This window comes from Engystomops pustulosus, chromosome 3 (assembly GCF_040894005.1).
Source record: "Engystomops pustulosus chromosome 3, aEngPut4.maternal, whole genome shotgun sequence".
NCBI classification, from domain to species: Eukaryota; Metazoa; Chordata; class Amphibia; order Anura; family Leptodactylidae; genus Engystomops; species Engystomops pustulosus.
Window position 1 is genome coordinate 204966421 of NC_092413.1, and position 19991 is coordinate 204986411.

A 19991-nucleotide genomic window follows, 5' to 3' on the forward strand; every position below is an offset into this window, starting at 1 on the left:
TACCCTGAGATGAACAGAGAAGCCGATGGCATATGCGCTGGATGCTCTATTTATCTCTATGACCCTGGCAGATATAGCCGAGTACAGTGCTCTATCTCCATCAGCACCAAAGAGATGAATAGAGCAGCCGGCGCATGCGCAACCATCTGCTATGTTCATTTCAGGGTAACCCCCATTCGTGTGATCTCTGGGCGTCCTATTACTGAGACCCTGCCGATCAGCAAGCACAAAGTCAATTCATTTATATAGCTTGACATACTTTTCTTAATGTCACTTATCCACAGTCTGGTAGCTGGAAGTCTAACCAATGGGGAAAAAAAAGGAGTTTCCCAAAAGTCCATGTTATATGGGATGGGAACATCAGCAAGGGTGTCAAAATGGTAAAAAAATAAGGACTAGATGGATGGGGGCACAGTTCTAATCATTGGAGATCCTAATAAAAAGAGAATTTTTTGGACAAAAGGATTGTTGCTAGTTTTGGGCCAACCCCTTTAAGGAGTTATGGTAGATAATTATGGACACAATTCTCATCCTATCAAGGACTCTAGCAGCGTCATAGACCCCCTATGGAATTCTCCCATCCCATGCAGTAGTGGGGTCCTATAGGTGTTACTGGGAATTTGTCAGCCCCAGAATGTGACAGCTCCTGCGGATGAAGGGTCAGTGACATTTGGCCTTGTTGTGTGTGCAGCATGTGACAGGACAGTGCCATAGTATGTGCTGCGGACAGAGGGCGAGAGAAGACTAGGGAACCAGGAGAACAGTGCCACTCATCCTTAGGTTACATGCACATGGACGTTGTGGTTGTCCGTTTTTTTTCTTTTTTGGGGGGGATGGCACACTGACACATAATGGGAGATTTATCATTATATTATGTCGGAGAGTAAAACTGTACTAGTAGCTCATGGCAACCAATCAAAACTCAGCTTTCATTTTATAAACTGCTGTGGGAAAATGAAAGCTGAGCTCTGATTGGTTGTCACGGGCAACTAGAACAGTTCTGCTCTCAGACACTTTTGATGGATGCACGTGTATCTCTGTTTTCTCACTGATCCGTGTGGAAGCTGCAGAAGCTCGGAGCAGGTCCTATTCCTGCCGGTGTGTGAATCCTGTGTCTTCCGATTAAAAAGTCCATGGGAACTTAAAAAATAAGGACAACAAACAAATATCCATCCATGTACGGTCCGTATTTGTGACTCTTCAAGTGATTAGTCATCATTAACCAGCCTTCTGTTTTTGCAGACATCTGGTTCAGAACCGGATTCTAGAATGGGTTGTGGATACGACACTTGAAGCCCCCAGAACAGCGCAGGTGGCCCCAAAGGGCTTTTCTGGTCTCTCATCGAATACGGATTCTGCTTTTGGCTCCGTATGAGTGACCGCAGGATAGGTCTTTAGTATTAGATCCCCTGTATGGAGCGAGAATTAGAAGGCTGTGTATAGTAGAAGCAGCGCATGGGTGGGGTCACTATACACATGAGGACAAGACATCCAGGGACATGGGACAAGTCACCTGCGTCTCAGGTGTTGGACCCTCTAACTGGGAACCAATGTCTTATCCTTCAGAAGTTTCATTAAAAAGAACCTGTCAGCAGGTTTTACCCCAATAAACTACCATCCCCTCGGGTAGTGTATAAAATATGGTTTCTATGTTCCCTCACCCGTTTACCTATATTAAAAAAAACCTCCCCCATAGGTAAATATGACTCTTCTCATCTCATTTTCACATGAGATGAGTCAAGTTTAGTGGCTGCAGGAGTAGTGTCACTTCAGATGCCCTATCTTTAGTTTTACAGCAGAAAGAAGCTTTTTTTTGTGTAAGAATCTCATCTTTCAGAACACATCAGGCTTATGGTTCTCTGAGCTGACAGGTTCCCTTTAATATGAAAATCTGAAAATGGACCAAAAGTGCAGCAGAGAGCACCACCAACCGGCAAACCCCTCATCGGAACACCTACGGTATTGTACGTCCCAGCTATGATCAGGCCTCGTGCCAGGCCAGCTATGTTCAGACCAATGTGGCTCCATTTCTGTTTTTGTTAAAGGACACCTGTCATCAGGTCTGTGTCACTAGTCCTGTCACCTCTACCTGTTGGAGCAGCTCACAAGGATCCCATCCCAGCCTTTATCTAGTCATTTCATACATTAATCATTGTAAAATCACATATTTTTTATCATGTAAATGAGGCTGGTCACATGGTCAGAGGCAGTGATGTCACCCCTGTTACCCCTCCCCTCTCCTCTCCCTGCTCATGTCTGTGTGTAATGTATAGTAAAGCATGGCTAGTGTGTGTGCTGCATCTGCTGACATGCTGCATCCTCCTAATATACAGGTGAGAGACACAGACATCAGCTACACATGAATCTGACATGTTCTGCTGTAACATGGCTGCCTGGAGCTGCTGTATCTCTCCTATACACACACACATGCACACACAGGCTGCAGGGGGCGTGGCCACCAGGAAGCACATCATTATACAGCCTCACATCATTATACAGGCTGTCAGTCATGCACTGGGGGTGTGGCTGTACCTCCCACTCATGAATAGAGTGGACAGCTTGAATATGCTAATGACTCATTGGACATTTCACAGGTCATTTGCATACAGCTTTAGGACCTCATTGCTTAGGTTTACAGGCATGTAGAGGGACAATGAAGGGATAAAGGCAATGCTCTCTAAAGGCAGTTTATGAAAATATATTAAGTTTAGGGGGGTTATTTTGCATGACAGGTTCTCTTTAATTTTGCTAAATATTCAACGAATGGAAAAAAAAAAAAGCACACACCAGGCTAATGGTAAAGTCTTATATTTTTTTATTTTACTCAAGAAAAATATTTCTTCTTATTCAGTCTCTCACTTGCGGAGCGACGAAAGCACGGTCAACGATATGTTACAAGGTTCTCCAGGAGTGAAAGGGTTAAGGCGTGAAAAGACGAGAGAGGCAACAAAAGAAAAACAAATATGATAAAAAACAAATAACACTAAAGTACCTATAATCATCATCATCCCCCCTCCCCAAAAAACGACTTCCCTCGTAAACGTTAAATCGGTAAGAGATTGTCATAAAATGTAACGTAAAGTAAATCTTCATGTTAAGGGTTAAGGCAACGTAAGCATCGGGTTACATAAAAATATCTTGGGGAGGTTATTCTGCAGGGTGAGCAGCAGGGGGCGCTGGGTAAAGCACGGGGGAGACGCCGGAGGTTATAAGTCCTTCTGTGCGGGGATGTAAGGTGGGGGAGGGTCCTTTTCCTTTTCGGGCATCTTTATGGCCATCTCATATGTTGGCAAAATGTACTGCAAGAGAAAGTGTCGGTCAGCGCAGTCATCACAGAGAATATACAGGGGGTCACAGGTGCTCCAAAATGTGTCCCAAATGTCTCCCATATCACAATGTAGAGGCTTTTAAACAGGAGGAGAAAATTTGTGGCCACAAACAGCAATTAAAATAATCAGCTTTTGATGGATATGCAAATCAGCCTGCAAGTGCAAAGGGGGTGGGTCAGATATTTCTACAGACAGTGCGCACAAAGGCAAAGGCTAAAAGTGGAATAGTAAAACTTTCCATGATTGACAGAGGAGTACTTTTTACAATTACAATTATGCTAATGAATCTCAAGGGCTATGGGGGGGGGGGGGGCATTACCAGAGTCCCTTCTTGCTTTAGCTTCACAGGCTGTTACACTGTGCAGGAGCACTTTCCCCTCTCACTGTGTGAGATTACACCAGGCAAAGGAGTGTGGAGAGAGCAGAGGTGAGAGTGTAACAGCCTGTAAAACTACAAAATGGAGGGGCTCTGGTAAAACTCCAAAAAGAACTTCAGACTCCTTAGCATAATTGTCACAGTTGATTTAAGAAGGGAGGCGGACATGGATACTAAGAAGAAGAAATTACTACAGCCTTAGTGCCTGGATCTATGAGTAAGTGCCCCAAGTTTATGACCAATTTGGCAAGCTTTGTGCAGCGCTGTGTAGTCTGTAGGATCATCGTCATCATCAATATTGATGGTAGATTTCCTTTAAAGGGGTGGGACACTAATACAGAACTTTAGAGGGGCAAATATAAGACTCCTATATTGTACTTACCCCCATAAAAAATTCTGTGTAATCGCTGGGACTCTTATGTCCTGCTGGCTTCTGGAGGAGGCCATGAAGTCATTAATATCTGCATGCTCCCTCTGTCATAACCGCTCCCAAATCAGAGGAAGGGGTGTGTCCAGGACATCCACACAGCTTTCCAACCACTGATATGGGGGTGGTTATGACAGAAAGGGTGTGCAGATATTACCGACTTCACGGCCTCCTCCATACCCCAGAATCCAGCAGGACTCTGGACGTGGCACCACCTCCTCCTCTCCCCGCACGCTGCCGTGTGTCCGCCGTGCTATGGTGCGGCGGACCACGGCAGTGTGCATGTAGCCCAAGGCGCGCAAAAAATCCTTTGATTTTCTCAGAAATCAAAAGGTGCGCCTTATAGTCCAGTGCACCTCATATATGAACCGTACTTACAGACAACAGCTGCCTTGAACTGTGCACAGGTCTGCCACCTGCTGGTCATTCATCCTTATAACCAGGTGGGCCTTATATATGAACCTAGATGTCTTAGCAGGCATTTATTGATGGTGCGCCCTATAATCCGGTGCGCCTTATAGTCCGAAAAATACAGTAATAAGGAGTTTGCCTAATAGTCTTCATTTTAGGTAGCATCTTTCCATCATCTCAATAACCCCCAACATCTCATATACAGAGCAGCTGTCATACTGAGCCCCATTCTGAGTCACCAGGCATGGTGCATGCATGTGCGGTTACCTGTGGAGGGGTCTCGAAGGCGGGGTACACGGCAATCTCTGGCATGTTCCTGTTATTTATGTACTTGTAGCAGTTCCACACACAGTTCATCAGATAGGCCTGTAGAAGGAGGACACAAGAGTTATGGAAACACATGCGGGACAACCCTAGAACTGGTGGTGGTCCTGGTACACCGGACTGTGTGACAGCTGAGCCGCCCATTGTGTAATGACGGTAATGTATACACCGCAGGATACTCCATTTTTTACTATTATTTACACCCATTCAACGCCTGTTACAAACATAATATATGCGGCTTCACTGCAGATTTCATACAGATTGTCAGACACCATAAGACCACATCACTTTCAATCTCTCCAACTAAAACCCTATTGCAATTAGGGTTTGCACCAATACCAGAACTTGAGTGCGGTAGCGATACCTGGAGAAGTATCAGGATACTCAATATCATGCTATCAAATATTATCTGGATTCAATGTTTTGGGTGTGGTCACATGAGGTGGTTACATTGAGTTTAGAAACGCAATGCAAATGTACAGGGGGGCGGGGCTCAGCCCAATCGCATATGTGTTTCCAATGAAACGCATGCGATCACCAACGATCAAGGTGAAGGTGGTCCTGGTAATGTTAATATATGTAAAAAAACCCAACAGATAATAAAGAGACATGTAGAACGATCTCTGAGAAGATCCATCTCTGTATACCAGTGCATGAGGCTTTTATCACAGTGTAACTCTATGGAGGCTGTAGGGAAGCTCTTAGTTACATAAAATCCTCCCATTGACAACCAGTAAGCCCATTGTCTAGTGGATGGCTGCGCTGTAACTCTATGGAGGCTGTGTGTTCAAATCCTGGGCAAAAAATTATTTAAATTGAATAACATGAACTAATTTAAAGCCCTGTGTCTGGGGAAGCCCCGGGAGATGTAGAAACACCATATATGGACAGATGGTGACATTTCCCTAACCCAACACCTCTATACAAAGGATTCCCCCACCCATCTATACAAAGGATTCCCCCGCAGACAGATACTAGGAGTCAGCAGAAGTCATTCAGTACTGAAAGATGTCAGAACCCCGGTATTGAACTGTTTGGAGTATGAAAGTATCGCACATGTATTGCGGTTTTGATGCATCTTGCAATACACATATTCTCCGCATACATATCCATGAAGAGAATCCACTGTATTACAGGCCACGTGTATTCTCTAAATTGTGCTTCCCTACCTAACCAACACTTCATGTACCAATGACCCCCAGAGACATCAGTCTGCAGATGAGCGTCTGATGTGAGTACATGGACTCACCACTAGGTGGAGCTATATTTTATTTTTTTGGGACTAGAAGAGGAGCTAAACTGTATGCAATTCCCTGCTGGCAGCTGCATTGTATAAGGAACACGTGCAATGCAGAAGAATTCAGATTTCCTAGCCCCTCTAGTTAACCCCTTCATGGCCAGTGGTGGATTTACATTGTCCATTTCAGCTTCCTCAAACCTCTCAACGGGGCAGAGCCAGTACGGCAGGTTATTGCCCTCTCTCTCCATACCTTGTAACCTGCATGTATGTTCGTATGTATACACGGATCCTTACCTTCAGGATAATGATTAATGCACCTGAAACCAGGACAATAAAGAGGAGGCAGCTGGAGTCCATGGCGAGCATGTCATCTTTATAGGGGAACTCAGGCTGCAAGAGGAACAGACGAAAATAAAATTAAGATTCTATAATAAAAACTACTGCCGTGATACTAGGAATACTAATAATCATCCATTGTTCTTATGATAACCATACGGCAAGAAAAAAAAAATATATAAGATATGGGGATCTGAACCATACAAAAAACTAATCCTGTTCCATTTAAAGGGACAACTTCACTTTTGAAAGTTGCACCAAGAGTGTGGCTGGACAGTACAGTAGGGAGAAAAAACCACCTACTTCCAGTGCGACCTCTGCCGTATCCATCATTGTTCAGCAGGGGAAAAAAAATCCAAAACCCATCCTGATAAACCAGGGACATTACTCATAGATCCAGGCACTGTGACATCTTCTTATATATTTCTTATCCATGGCCTCCTTCCTTCTAATATCAACTTTTAAATTATGCTAATGAGAAGTGCTTTAGGGTGGGAGGAGGGGCTTACCAGAGACCCTCCTTTTTGCAGCATCACAAGCTTTTATACTGTGCAAGAGCACTCCCCTTCCTCACACTTTGGGCGGTCTTGCACAGTGTAACAGCCTGTGAAGCTACAGCATCAAGGGGTTCTGGTAACAGCTTCTGGCTCATTAGCGAAAGAAGGGGGAAGGAAGGAGGCCATGGAGAACAAAAACAGCAAGATTACCCAAGTCCCCATGCTTGATTTTGATGGTAGAATGCCTTTAAAAGGCTTATAAATTTTTGCTTTTTTTGATGCATGGTGTAAATGCATCCTAACATCACTTACCAATTGCTCTAGATAGTCCTTAATCCCGGGCAGGTAGGTCAGGGAGCTGATGGCCAGCAGACACGTCAGGGCAAAGTCAAAGAGCTGGTAGCAGAAGAAGGGGATGAGCCAACCACCGCGGTGCTACAAGAGAAGGACAGGGCACGTTAGCATCACAGCACATCCCCCAAATTAGGCAGAACTGGACCCAAACACAATAAAGAAAGGATCATATCTCCTGGGATCAATTCTTTGCAGTTTATAAGATCTCTGCTTACAGTCATTAGGGAGTACAAGATGTATCTACAAGGGCATGTTCACACATGGCAGATAAAATCCATTCCATCCTTGGGACTACAGAGGTGCCTGCAGCACGTCCAAAGGAGAGCGAAAATAGTGCTACAAATCTGTCACATGTGAACATACCCCAACAAGCAGAGTGACCATGACACGGATGTGGTGACCCATGAAGTTTCCTATTGAGTGACTTCACATATCCAACACTATGTGTGACAAGTTCCCGGGGCTGAGCAGATGACTATGGAGGTCAGAACTCACCGTGATCGCTCCGTAAACCATCATGGCGCTCATTGTAAACATCAGGAGGGAGATGGCGAACAGGACGCAGGCGTTCTCTGCAAAACAAGACAGCGAGACGCGAGTTACAAAATACTGCCCCCCGAGCCCTACAGATTATGACATTCACTGCCGTCCAATCAATCTTACGGTATAAGCGAGCAATGCATCAATGAAGCCAATGCCCGCTCACTCAAGGGAACACAAGACCAGAGGTGGGACACTGAGGGCTCAGATACTGCAGAAGACCCCCGCAGAAGACCCCTTAAACTGTTAAAGAGGACCTGCTATCAGGTTTTACCCCATTAAATTTCTATCCTCCTCATGTGGGGGATGAAATGTCCTTTCTGGAATTGCCTTCTTGAATTCTTACCCGTTTACCAAAAAAAAAAATCTTTCCCAAAGTCTTGCAAATATGACTCATTTTCACAATCAACGAGTCAAGTTTAGTGGTTGTAGGGGTAGGGCCACTTCAGAAGCCCCTATATTCGGATTCATAGTGCCTAGTGTCATTAAAGAATTTCGCTCACGCGCAACACGCTTCCGTTTCACATTGCATTATAGGGCTGCGTCCCGAACAAGTCGACCGCTCTCCTGGTCCCGATACTGTTGTTGTTTATATGCTGTTACCAATAAATCTTTATTGAACCATAAAGATAAGAATCTTATCTTTCTGATTACATCAGGCTTATGGCTGTGTGAGCTACAGAACCAGAGATACAGGCAACTTAAGGCCTAGCTGGACATACAAGCTGCAGATAAAGTTCTATAAAGCCCATTTCTAAACTTCCTGTATGTCCAGTTCTGTATCTCAGTACCATAAGCTTATATTTAATAGGACACAAAAAGTTTGTTACTAGGTGCTATAGAACAGAAGATAGGGGCTCCTGAAGTGACACTGCCCTGGTGACATGAAAATGAGGTAAGAAGTCATTTTTTTTTTAAATAGGTGAGCGGGTGGAGTTGCAGGGATTTTTTTCTTGTGTTTTTTTTTTTTTTTTTTTTAAATTAGTTCATATATCCGTATAGGGGTCCTTCCGAAGATGGACTGGAATAAAGCATGCTACAGTTTTATCAGTTACACAATACACCATTGTGGGTCCATATATTGGCTGGTGTAGAAATGGACAATGCATGGACCAAAACCATAGTTGTGAGAAGGCACCCTAAGCACTGGTGCGGGACCACTGTGCAGTATTCACCGATGGTAGATGCTTAGTACTCACCTCCCCGTCCCATTGTGCTGGGCTGGAATCTGCTTTGTGTATTTGTTGGAGCGGACGAATTTTTCAGTGAAACACTTATTCCGTATTCAAATTAGTTAATGTATTCACTCCACCGGCCCTGCTGTGTCACCAGCTCCCTGCAAAGACCGAAGGCAGGACAAAGCAGGGCCGGAGGAGGCAATAAATAAAATCCGGTCAGAGCACCTCAGACTAAGGCTGCATGAACAGGAAAGTGTGTCCACATGGCTACGGCCTCTCCATAGAGAATAGTGGCGCTTACAGCCAAAAGATAGAGAGCATGCTCTATCTTTTTTGTGGCCACGGTACAGTGAACACACTGTACCGAGCCTGGGCGCCATAGACAACGAAGGGGGCGATGTAAATGCAGCCGTAAATTTGCTGCCGTATATACGCCCCCCCATACGTTCATGTGAATGCAGCTTAAGAATGCTTTTACCCGGCCTTATGTGGCAGCTGTATGTACAGCGGCTATAGCATACGGCTGCCACAGGACTGCATGGTGCACGGCGCATGTACCGTTACATTGCAGCATAAATGATAGAATGAGCTCCGTCTTCGGGCGCGAGGCGCTGCTTCCTATAGAGAGGGGGAGGGGTGAGCAGCGCTCATAGCACCAGGCGATCGTGTGCTACGCTCAGGTCCCAGGTATGGCACATATTAGCGTGAAGGAAGCCCAATTTGAATACCAAATAAAAGTTTTTTACTAAAAAATGCATCCGATCCAACGTATATATACACCAAGCAGATTCCAGCCCAGCGCAAGAGGACGGAGAGTCAGTACTAGCCATCTACCATCAGTGATCAGATGGTAGGTGTCCTTTATTCAGGTCAGTACAGTGTCACATCACATTGATACTTGGACTCCATGGAGCAGTAATCACGTGCTCCACGTTTCCCAGCCACGTATAGACAGAAGCATCTCACCCGCCACTTTCTCGGAGGCGTAGTAGTTCCCGATCACTTCATACTGAATGTCCACTGTTGGCACCGTATCGGGGTGCGTGACCTTTACAGTCAGAAGGATTCCCATCAGCAGATTCACCACCTGGAGGAGAGAGAGAGGAAATGGTTAAACCCTTTGTGCCAAAAATATCCAGATGTATAGAGTCTAGTGATAAGACAAATGTATACAGTCTCTCCTCTCTGTGCAGCCTATATTAGGGAGTCCTTGTATATTTGGGGGAGAAATGATCGTTGCAGATCACAGGGACTTCCATTGATGGAAATTGACAGGATCCCCATTTTCCTCAAGTGGAAAAAACCTAGTCCTGGGAAAGGATTAGCTGGACCCCTATTCTTGTGATCAGTAGAGATCCCCTGTGCACGGTCCAGTACAGCGGAGCAGTGGGCCGCTCAGGGCCGGCAGTGTTACTGCCTGCCAGCTCTGCAGCCCCCCCCCTTTATCCTAATGTTATGTACCTCCTGTTTCCAGGCTACAATCTCATATCGGGAAGTAAAACTAATTCTGAGACAAGGTCAATAAACTCGCTCTGCCCCAACACGGCGGCCGTGTAAACACACTGTGGACACTGGAGAGGCTGCTGCACCTCTCCTGTCAGGAATACAGTAGCCAGGGGGCACGGAAGATGCTGACGGTGTCTTGCCTTAGGCTATATTCACACGAACGTATGGGGGACGTATATACGGCCGACATATATACGGCAGCACCGTTCCGTAGCCGGGAGAAAGATAGGACATGTCCCATCTTTTCCTGTAATACGGTGCCGTGGACATATTGCTATGGAGAGGGGCGGGGGTGAGTGGCGCTTGTCCCCTCCTCCTCTCCCCGGCGCCGATGTATGCCCGCCGTACTACGTGTGAATGTAGCCTTAGAGGATGAGAATAGTCACTAATACATAATAGTCTTCTGAATAGACCTGGGCATTTGTGCTGGTGGTCCAACCACTCCCCTCCCAAAAAGAACAGTGGTCCACAAGGAGGCCTACTTGTGTCACCCCAAATGATTGGACACTTATAACCTACAGCTCTAATAAAAGCTCTAAAAGTCTTTTCCGGGTATTACAGTGGTCACTTGCACAATGCAGAGAGCACAGAGCACAGCAGTGTTAGGACATGACACCAATCCTGGCACATAAATGCATTTCTCACATTCCTGCTGCTACTAACACATAAAACAGTATACGGATCTCCAGGGACAAATGTCAGATCCCTTTAAGTAAAGGGTGATATGAAAGCAAAATGCCCTGCCGTGCCTGTGTGTACCATCCGGGATTACGTACAAGACGACGCCATGACGGCAGAGTCTGCGTATACATCAGACCCGGAGGGCAGGGTTGTCATTGGCAGCCGGTTTCCTCCAAGCCTTATGTCACTCTCGGGACTCAGAACCGGTTTTACCACATTTAGAAGTTATCAGTTTCCTCTTTTTGTTTTCCCGCACACATAACCATATGTTACAAAAACATGAAAACCAACCCAAATCAGACTGTAATAATAAGGGACAGCTCATTGTCCACATCACGGACGAGCGTGCATGTGTATTGAGCCAAGGGCAGGGACTGGAAGGAGCAAGTGGTGCATCCTCAGCCTTCACTCCGGTCACTACTATAAAGGGAACTGCACTTGTAGCGTAAGGACTGCGAGATCTACCCCAGTGGTAAGTCAGCAGCCATTACACATGCATCAGATTTTGTATACGGAAGGGTGGGGGGGACCACAATCCACATCTGAGGATCCGCTAGATGTCAGTAATCCAGGGTGGGATGGAGTTTCTGCAGCAAATTATTTCCTACAATGTGTGAACGGGATTGTCATAAACCCCCATGCGCTGCTCTGCTACTGCTTACGCAAATCCGCGTGCAGACAATCCCAAGACATTTGGGGGGCGGCTTACAAGAAGGATGTCACAGAAGTGGCTGCTGTCCTGCCTGTATGGGGCACTATAGGCTCCCCAAGAGCCTGACCCTAGTAATCACAGACTTACCCTATGGATAAAGAAAAGCTACTACTGTGGCACAACCCTTGACAGATACAGACACAACCTTTGTAGAAATGTTTATTGGCTCCAAGTGCTGTCAAATTAAAGGGGTTGTCAGGTCATAGCTAACTTGCCGATTGGTGGGCGTCTCTGTGATGGGACCCCCACAGATCACAAGAACAGTGGTCCGTTGAACCCTTGTTGCACCCGAGATGAGCGTCCAGTTACACATGCGCCGGCTGCTTTGTTCATCTCTATGGAACGGATGGCGATAGATGAGTGCGGCGCTCAGTTATCTCCATCAGTGCCATCGAGCACAACAGAGACGCTGGTGCCCGCGCAGCTGCCTGCTTAGTTTATCGCAGGTACACAGGACCCTTGTTCTCGTGACCCGTGGGGGTCCCTTCACCAAGACCCCCATCAATCAGCACGGATAGGGGCTAACTGTCTATCCTCGTACAACCCCTTCCATGAGGAAGTGAATTATTCCTCAGATCTAGCTTGGCAACCCCCATCACCGCGGGTCTCTGTTGGTATACGGAGGATTGGGGGTATGGAGGGGTGACGCCACACCAAACAGCGTGCACCCGCTATAGCCAAACAACACCGAACGACTATAGCGGCTGAGTACAGTCAATCGCCACTAAGCCTCCATGTACCAAAGGAGACTTGTGGTAATGGGTAAATGGTAATGGATAAAAATTACTTCTTTTCAAGTAAATACTTAAAAAAATTAAAACCTCAGATCCTGGACAACCCCTTTAACAACAATTACGGAAATTCTCTATCACAGAACAAAATAGAAATCAGGTTTATGAGAAGCTAACGATGAGAATTTCAGTCGTTTCCTTATCTGTGATGACAGAAAACTGCCCGGACTGGATCCTCTCAAGGTCTTCACACAGTGGCAGCCGCTGCGCCCGCTCGGGGGCAAAGTCAAGGTCTTTGTAGACTACCAGCTCTGTGGTTCCTACCCCTCACCCCATTACACATTGTGTATTTGTTACAAAACACAGAGGCCGATATACAAGGGAGATAGCGGCCAGACCCGAGCGCCGCCCTTATCTCCTGTGCCATCTGCTGCTGGAGTTACCAAAATATACCAGATTGTCTGACATACACCTACCCTGAGAGAAGCTGCCAGCAGATACATAGCCACATCCACACTGTTACTGTCAATGTCCTCACACTGCTGTGCTCTTACTTCACTGCCCTCACACTGCTGTGCTCTTACTTCACTGCCCTCACACTGCTGTGCTCTTACTTCACTGCCCTCACACTGCTGTGCTCTTACTTCACTGCCCTCACACTGCTGTGCTCTTACTTCACTGCCCTCACACTGCTGGGCACTTAGTTCTCCGCATTGAGCTGCTCCACAACCCCCCCCCCCTTCTCTGATCCCCATTATACTTTTGGTTGCCCTCTCTTCACACTTGTGATAAGGTTTCAGTATCCATGAAGATGTCACCAAGATCCACGAGGTTCTCACAATATAACAGAACCTACAAGATGGAGAGAAGCCGGGCTCTGTACTTGGCCTGTACGAGATACAATTAATGTGCCCATTACGAAAGATTCTCTGCACCCCCTAACACTTGCCACGTAGCATCTACCTTCACAATGAGGAACAATGGACGTTACCCATGAAAAGGTCACCGCAAGACAGGAAGCTCAGCGGCGGCAGAGGAAACCAGAAGATTCCTCAAGGTCACTGCTGACTTTTTTTTATTTTTCTAGGTGCCATGTGCCTTAAAATTAGGGTGCAAGTTTTCCTAACTATAATTCATTTATATAGTGCACACAGATTACGCAGCGCTGCACAGAGCTTGTCAAATCAGTCCCTGTCCCCAATGGGGCTCACAATCTAATCAACCTACCAGTATGTTTTGGAGTGTGGGAGGAAACCGGAGGACCCGGACCATTGCAAACACTATTTTTCAACATAGACCTGTACATGGGTGTCGGGACATGGTTATGTGGGGCTATGCTGACTTCTGGACTATGGCCTCCGTCATTCTGCTCCTATATTGGACTAGAACTATTCTGTTTTAAGCAGGACTTATCTGTTCATTATTTTCGGTGGAATGTACACATCGGATGAGAACATGTCCTAAGCAGTGTCAGGCTGCATTCACATGAACGTATGGGGTATGTATATAGGAGCTCTCCTTATGGCTACAAGAACGGCCGTACTGCTCTATTTTGTATGTAGAGGGGAGGGGTGAGCAGCGTGCCCGACGAATACCCACCTGGCCGTAGCCGTGTGGGAACACAGTGTGAATGGCGCCTTATTTTGCAGGGCAAGCTTTACTGATTGTTAGTAGCTATTACAAGCAACTTGCATGAAATGTTCCTTCAAGAACTCCATTTTTTCTGCAAAATCTCCCTCAGTCTCAAGTGAAGATGAGCAGAGAAGAGTCAGATTTGCGTTTCTTATGGGCTAAGTTTTTACGGTTTTCAGTGTGCGCCCCAAATGACACCTCTCCTTTATTCTTTGGGTCAGTACAGTCACAGGGATATCAAGTTTAGGCTACATTCACACTACAGTATGGGGGACGTATATACGGCCGATATACGTCCCCCATACACTTCTATGGGCTCACAGCCCTGTACGGGAGCGGTACGGTGCAGCACACGTGTGGCACCGTACCGCTCCGTAGCCCGGGGAAAGATAGGACATGTCCTATCTTTTCCCATATTACGGCGCCGTGTGTCATTAATTCCTATGGAGAGGGGCGGGGGTGAGCTGCGCTCACCTCCTCCTCCTCTCCCCGCTCTGCCGTGTGCCCGCCGTGCTACGGTGCGGCGGGCTCACGGCAGTGTGAATTTAGCCTAATATAGGTTTAATTGTGTTTTAATACAACTATGAAAAAATGAAAACATTCTGTACAAAAAAAAAAATAAAAAAAATAATTTTATTTTACTTTAATATGACACCTTGGCATGTTTCTGGATGCTACAGGGAAACGGGTAAGATTTCAAATTGAAGAGGGAATTCTAGAAAGGACATACTCGTACTCTACCTGGATAGTTAATGGGGTAAAATTTGGTGACAGGTTCCCTTTTACTCCAGCTCCAGTGACAACAATTCTAAGGATACAGGCAGTCCCCGGGTTACGTACAAGATAGGTTCCATAGGTTCGTTCTTATGTTGAATTTGTATGAAAGTCGAAAAACTGTATATTTTATAATTGTAGCTCCAGACTAAATTTTGTTTTTGCCCCGGTGACAATTGGAGTTTCAAAATTTTTTGCTATAATGGGACCAAGGATTATCAATAAAACTTCATTACAGACACCTTACAGCTGATCATTGCAGCCTGGGACTATAGTAACATCCAGAGAGCTTCACCAGAGGTCACAGTGGTCCTTCTGTAACTTGGGGTTGTCTGCAAGTCAGGTGTCCTTAAGTAGGGGACCGCCTGTAGTTGCATCATGCTGTTGGCTTCTTCCTAACCTGAGATCTAGCCTGGTTTATCCTTCAGCTTCTTATAAAATCATATCCAGCTTCTCTTGAAGTGGGTGGGCACTTCCTAGTTGTGACATCAGCTAAGGGCACTGAGGGCATTTATTTGAATCCGGACAGCAGGTTTGTAATTGGGTGGCCTGAAGCACGTGATCAGTCACATGCTTGTGACATCACTCGAGGTCCTATTTTTTGCAATCCTCTCCTACAGCCTCTCCCAACAAGCTGTAGCCATTACAGTTTTCCGTGGTTACCATAAAGCATAACAAGAGGAAAGTAGCCTGGGGATGACAAGGTAAAATCTCTACTTGCAGGTAAACACCTACGGACAGCGAATTAGAGTAAATTAGAGAATTAGTGCTGAGTTAAGCAAAAAATTTTTATACTTTACAAATCTTTGTGCATTACATCTGCATTGCTCTGAGGGGAGTGAGGATGCCCCACCATCGTATGGCAAAAAAGTTATTAAAAAGTTGTCCAGTACTGAAACTTTTGCCCGGTAGTGGATCTCACAGCTCATAATCCCGGGGCCACCGACTGCAGCCTAAAATCTGGAGCAATCATCATCATCAACCTACATCTACGGTATCATCTAGACGTTCCCAGAGACAATGGCTTCCAGAACACGAGAGAAGAACACGGCTCCGTCATCTCTCCTTCAGCTCCTGAAACCTGACGCTCTCCCCGTCTCGCTGCCAGTGATGAGGACAGAGAGCGGCTGCTAAAGGCTTTATAGTAAGAGGACGTCTCTCCAGCGAGACGCTACTGAAAGGTCACTTAGAGGGACACCGAGCAATCTCATGGGAAGCCAACAGGAAAAAATAAAACTCTATCCAAATTTATCACTGGAGGATTTACAGCAGCAGGAAATGACTGTGCGGGATCAGAGACCGCAGCGGTAACACTAACCCTGTGCTACTAGGAGCAAGGTCACACCACGTTACATCAGCAGTACTGCCGAGCAAGTATCACAACACAGATACCCAGGGCACAAGTACCCCACGTTACTGGAGACTCCACCATACCCCATACTACAGAGATATAATCCCCATCATGAGGGAGGGACTCCTAGCAGAGATAGGAAGAATCCTAACCCTGCCGTTCACTGTGTGTGGGCGGAGTAATCAGGACTCTCCCAGTCAATCACTGTGTGTGGGCGGAGTAATCAGGACTCTCCCAGTCAATCACTGTGTGTGGGCGGAGTAATCAGGACTCTCCCTGTCAATCACTGTGTGTGGGCGGAGTAATCAGGACTCTCCCTGTCAATCACTGTGTGTGGGCGGAGTAATCAGGACTCTCCCTGTCAATCACTGTGGGTGGGCGGAGTAATCAGGACTCTCCCTGTCAATCACTGTGGGTGGGCGGAGTAATCAGGACTCTCCCTGTCAATCACTGTGGGTGGGCGGAGTAATCAGGACTCTCCCTGTCAATCACTGTGTGTGGGCGGAGTAATCAGGACTCTCCCTGTCAATCACTGTGTGTGGGCAGAGTAATCAGGACTCTCCCTGTCAATCACTGTGTGTGGGCGGAGTAATCAGGACTCTCACGGTCTTTCCTATAAGTCCAATATAACAGATCTCAGCTGCTCACCCCTCATATAGGGCAGCAGAAATCACCCGATAGTTCCCTGGTAGTGAACCTACACTATGGATGACCTGAAATCCTTCCTATTGTCAGAAATGCAGGAAATTATTAACATTCAGTATGGAAACTCATCAGGCGTCAGTACAATTCCCTTCCCTCAGGCTGGAGAAGCTTTGTGTGTCACCAGAGACTATGAGGCGTTCCTGAGTCCAAGTTTTCCACAGAATAAGTGACTGTGCAGCCCCTCGGTCACTACATTAAGTGACCCCAGGCCCCATAATACTCTGTACCGAGCAGCTGCTCCATTAAAAATGTATAGAAGTGGTGGAGAAAGCTACCACAGCCCCATGCACGCTGCAGGACCTAGAGGAACGGGAGCTGAGAGACCCTCATGCTAGAGATTGGGGGGTGGCAGTGTACAGACATTTATTACTTTACTCTTCTTATATGATCTATGGGGGTCCAGCTACTGTTAGAATCAGCACTAGTGATGTCCTTGTCTAGCCTCCTCCATAAGGCCGGATTACATCTACAACCCCATCACTATTGCCCTGTACTTCCAGCAGCACAGGCCCCATGACCTCCCCATGAGGTCACTAGCTCCGTTCACATAACCTGCAGCTCAGACAGGACTTGTGACGACTGAAGCTTGTACAGAACTATCCACTAGCTCAGTTGTATCTAAATACGTAGATGCCAAGACCTGAGATCACCGAGCAAGAAGCTGCAACCAGAAGAAGAGAACTAGGAAGCTGCACACTAGGAGGAAGTACAGCGAGGAGTCAGACATATGGCGGAGGCGTCCGGGCTAATATACTGCTCATGGATCCTACTTACTATTACATCTAGTGTAACGAGACCCCTATGTACCGCCATCATTTACACCCCAAAACAGTCCTGAAATCTGGACCTGCCCTCTCACATCGCATATTAGAATCCCCTTTAGTTTCTCAAGCTTCTGACTCATAAGTGGCCCACCTTACCGCTGACCCAATTCTATCCACCCCCCCCCCTAATTCTCCTTCCCCTGGCCCCCATTCTATCCATCCCCCCCCCCCATTCTATCCACCCCCCCCCTTTCTCCTTCCCCTGGCCCCCATTCTATCCACCCCCCCCCCATTCTATCCACCCCCCCCTTTCTCCTTCCCCTGGCCCCCATTCTATCCCCCCCCACTTTCTCCTTCCCCCCATTCTATCCACCCCCCCTAATCTCTCCTTCCCCTGGCCCCCATTCTATCCACATCCCCCCCTCTCCTTCCCCTGGCCCCCATTCTATCCACCCCCCCCCCAATTCTCCTTCCCCTGGCCCCCATTCTATCCACCCCCCCCCCAATTCTCCTTCCCCTGGCCCCCATTCTATCCACCCCCCCCCCCACCCTTTCTCCTTCCCCTGGCCCCCATTCTATCCACCCCCCCCCCAATTCTCCTTCCCCGGGCCCCCATTCTATCCACACCCCCCCCCTATTCTCCTTCCCCGGGCCCCCATTCTATCCACACCCCCCCCCCCCTATTCTCCTTCCCCTGGCCCCCATTCTATCCACCCCCCCCCCAATTCTCCTTCCCCGGGCCCCCATTCTATCCACACCCCCCCCCCCCTATTCTCCTTCCCCGGGCCCCCATTCTATCCACCCCCCCCCCCTATTCTCCTTCCCCGGGCCCCCATTCTATCCACACCCCCCCCCCTATTCTCCTTCCCCTGGCCCCCATTCTATCCCCCCCCCCCTATTCTCCTTCCCCTGGCCCCCATTCTATCCCCCCCCCCCCAATTCTCCTTCCCCTGGCCCCCATTCTATCCACCCCCCCCCCTTCTCCTGGCCCCCATTCTATCCACCCCCCCCCCCTTCTCCTTCCCCTGGCCCCCATTCTATCCACCCCCCCCCCCTTCTCCTTCCCCTGGCCCCCATTCTATCCACCCCCCCCCCCCCTTCTCCTTCCCCTGGCCCCCATTCTATCCACCCCCCCCCTTCTCCTTCCCCTGGCCCCCATTCTATCCACCCCCCCCCCCTTCTCCTTACCCTGGCCCCCATTCTATCCACCCCCCCCCCTTCTCCTTACCCTGGCCCCCATTCTATCCACCCCCCCCTTCTCCTTACCCTGGCCCCCATTCTATCCACCCCCCCCCCCCACCACCCTTTCTCCTTCCTCTGGCCCCCCATTCTATCCACCCCCCCCTTCTCCTTACCCTGGCCCCCATTCTATCCACCCCCCCCCCACCACCCTTTCTCCTTCCTCTGGCCCCCCATTCTATCCACCCCCCCCCCCTGATAATATCAGATCTCTGCCCCCTGTCCTGACTTTGTACCCAATCATTCCCCCCCCCCCCTATAGTCTCCTAATTCTGCTTATACACAACCCCCATAACTAATCACACTGCCCCCTACTGCTAACCCCTGATCATGCACCCCAGGCCCCATAACAGATCTCTGCGGCCCCCACCTCCCCCTCAGTATACAGTATATACACAGAGCGGCCCTTACCATGTACTTGGTGCCCAGGATGATGGTCCCGGTGCGGACATGGCAGCAGCCGCAGCACCTGGTGCTGTACAGCCGGTCCCGGCTCCGCTTCAGATTCATGCTGCGTATTTCTCTCCCTCCGTTATCGCTTCTTGTCGGGATTAGCACCAAGCGTCAGACGCGGTACACGTAACGTCCTACGTCATCCTTGGTGGGCGGGACCTGGACGCTCCGTGCGCCATCATTGAAAATGGCAAATAACGTTCATTAGATAAGAAGGAATGTCCCGTCCAATCAGAAGCGGCTTCTGGTATTGTTGTAAGGCGCGTCCTGGCCGCTGGGTGCCGCTGTTCTGTGATTCTGTGATGCTGCAGAAGATCTGTCAAAACTTTTCTTCATCAAAACTTTCATAAAAGTTCTAATGAATGCGGAGTACATGTGATCATGTATTCTAAGGAGCCCTCCAGCCCCCCTATACATGACACAGGAGGGGT

At 47.8% G+C, this 19991-nt stretch overlaps 1 protein-coding gene across 1 annotated transcript; it reads right to left on the reverse strand.

Moving 5' to 3' along the window:
• Positions 1-2798: 2798 nt before the first annotated feature.
• Positions 2799-19713, reverse strand: LAPTM4A (lysosomal protein transmembrane 4 alpha). The gene is made up of 7 exons (XM_072143628.1): positions 19519-19713; positions 9979-10099; positions 7790-7866; positions 7253-7375; positions 6402-6497; positions 4811-4909; positions 2799-3299 (listed from the first exon to the last, which is right to left on the reverse strand). The coding sequence occupies exons 1-7, from the start codon at positions 19615-19617 to the stop codon at positions 3207-3209; spliced, it is 708 nt and encodes a 235-aa protein (XP_071999729.1). The 5' UTR covers positions 19618-19713; the 3' UTR covers positions 2799-3206.
• Positions 19714-19991: the final 278 nt, after the last annotated feature.

What these genes read in the sequence shown, in the direction of transcription:
- LAPTM4A (XM_072143628.1), bottom strand. Translation starts at nt 19,617, where the DNA reads ATGAATCTGAAGCGGAGCCGGGACCGGCTGTACAGCACCAGGTGCTGC. An exon ending in TCCTGGGCACCAAGTACATG is followed by an intron (nt 10,100 to 19,518) that starts GTAAGGGCCGCT and finishes TCTCTCCTCCAG; the next exon opens with GTGGTGAATCTGCTGATGGG. An exon ending in CCTTCGAGACCCCTCCACAG is followed by an intron (nt 3,300 to 4,810) that starts GTAACCGCACAT and finishes TTTCTCTTGCAG; the next exon opens with TACATTTTGCCAACATATGA.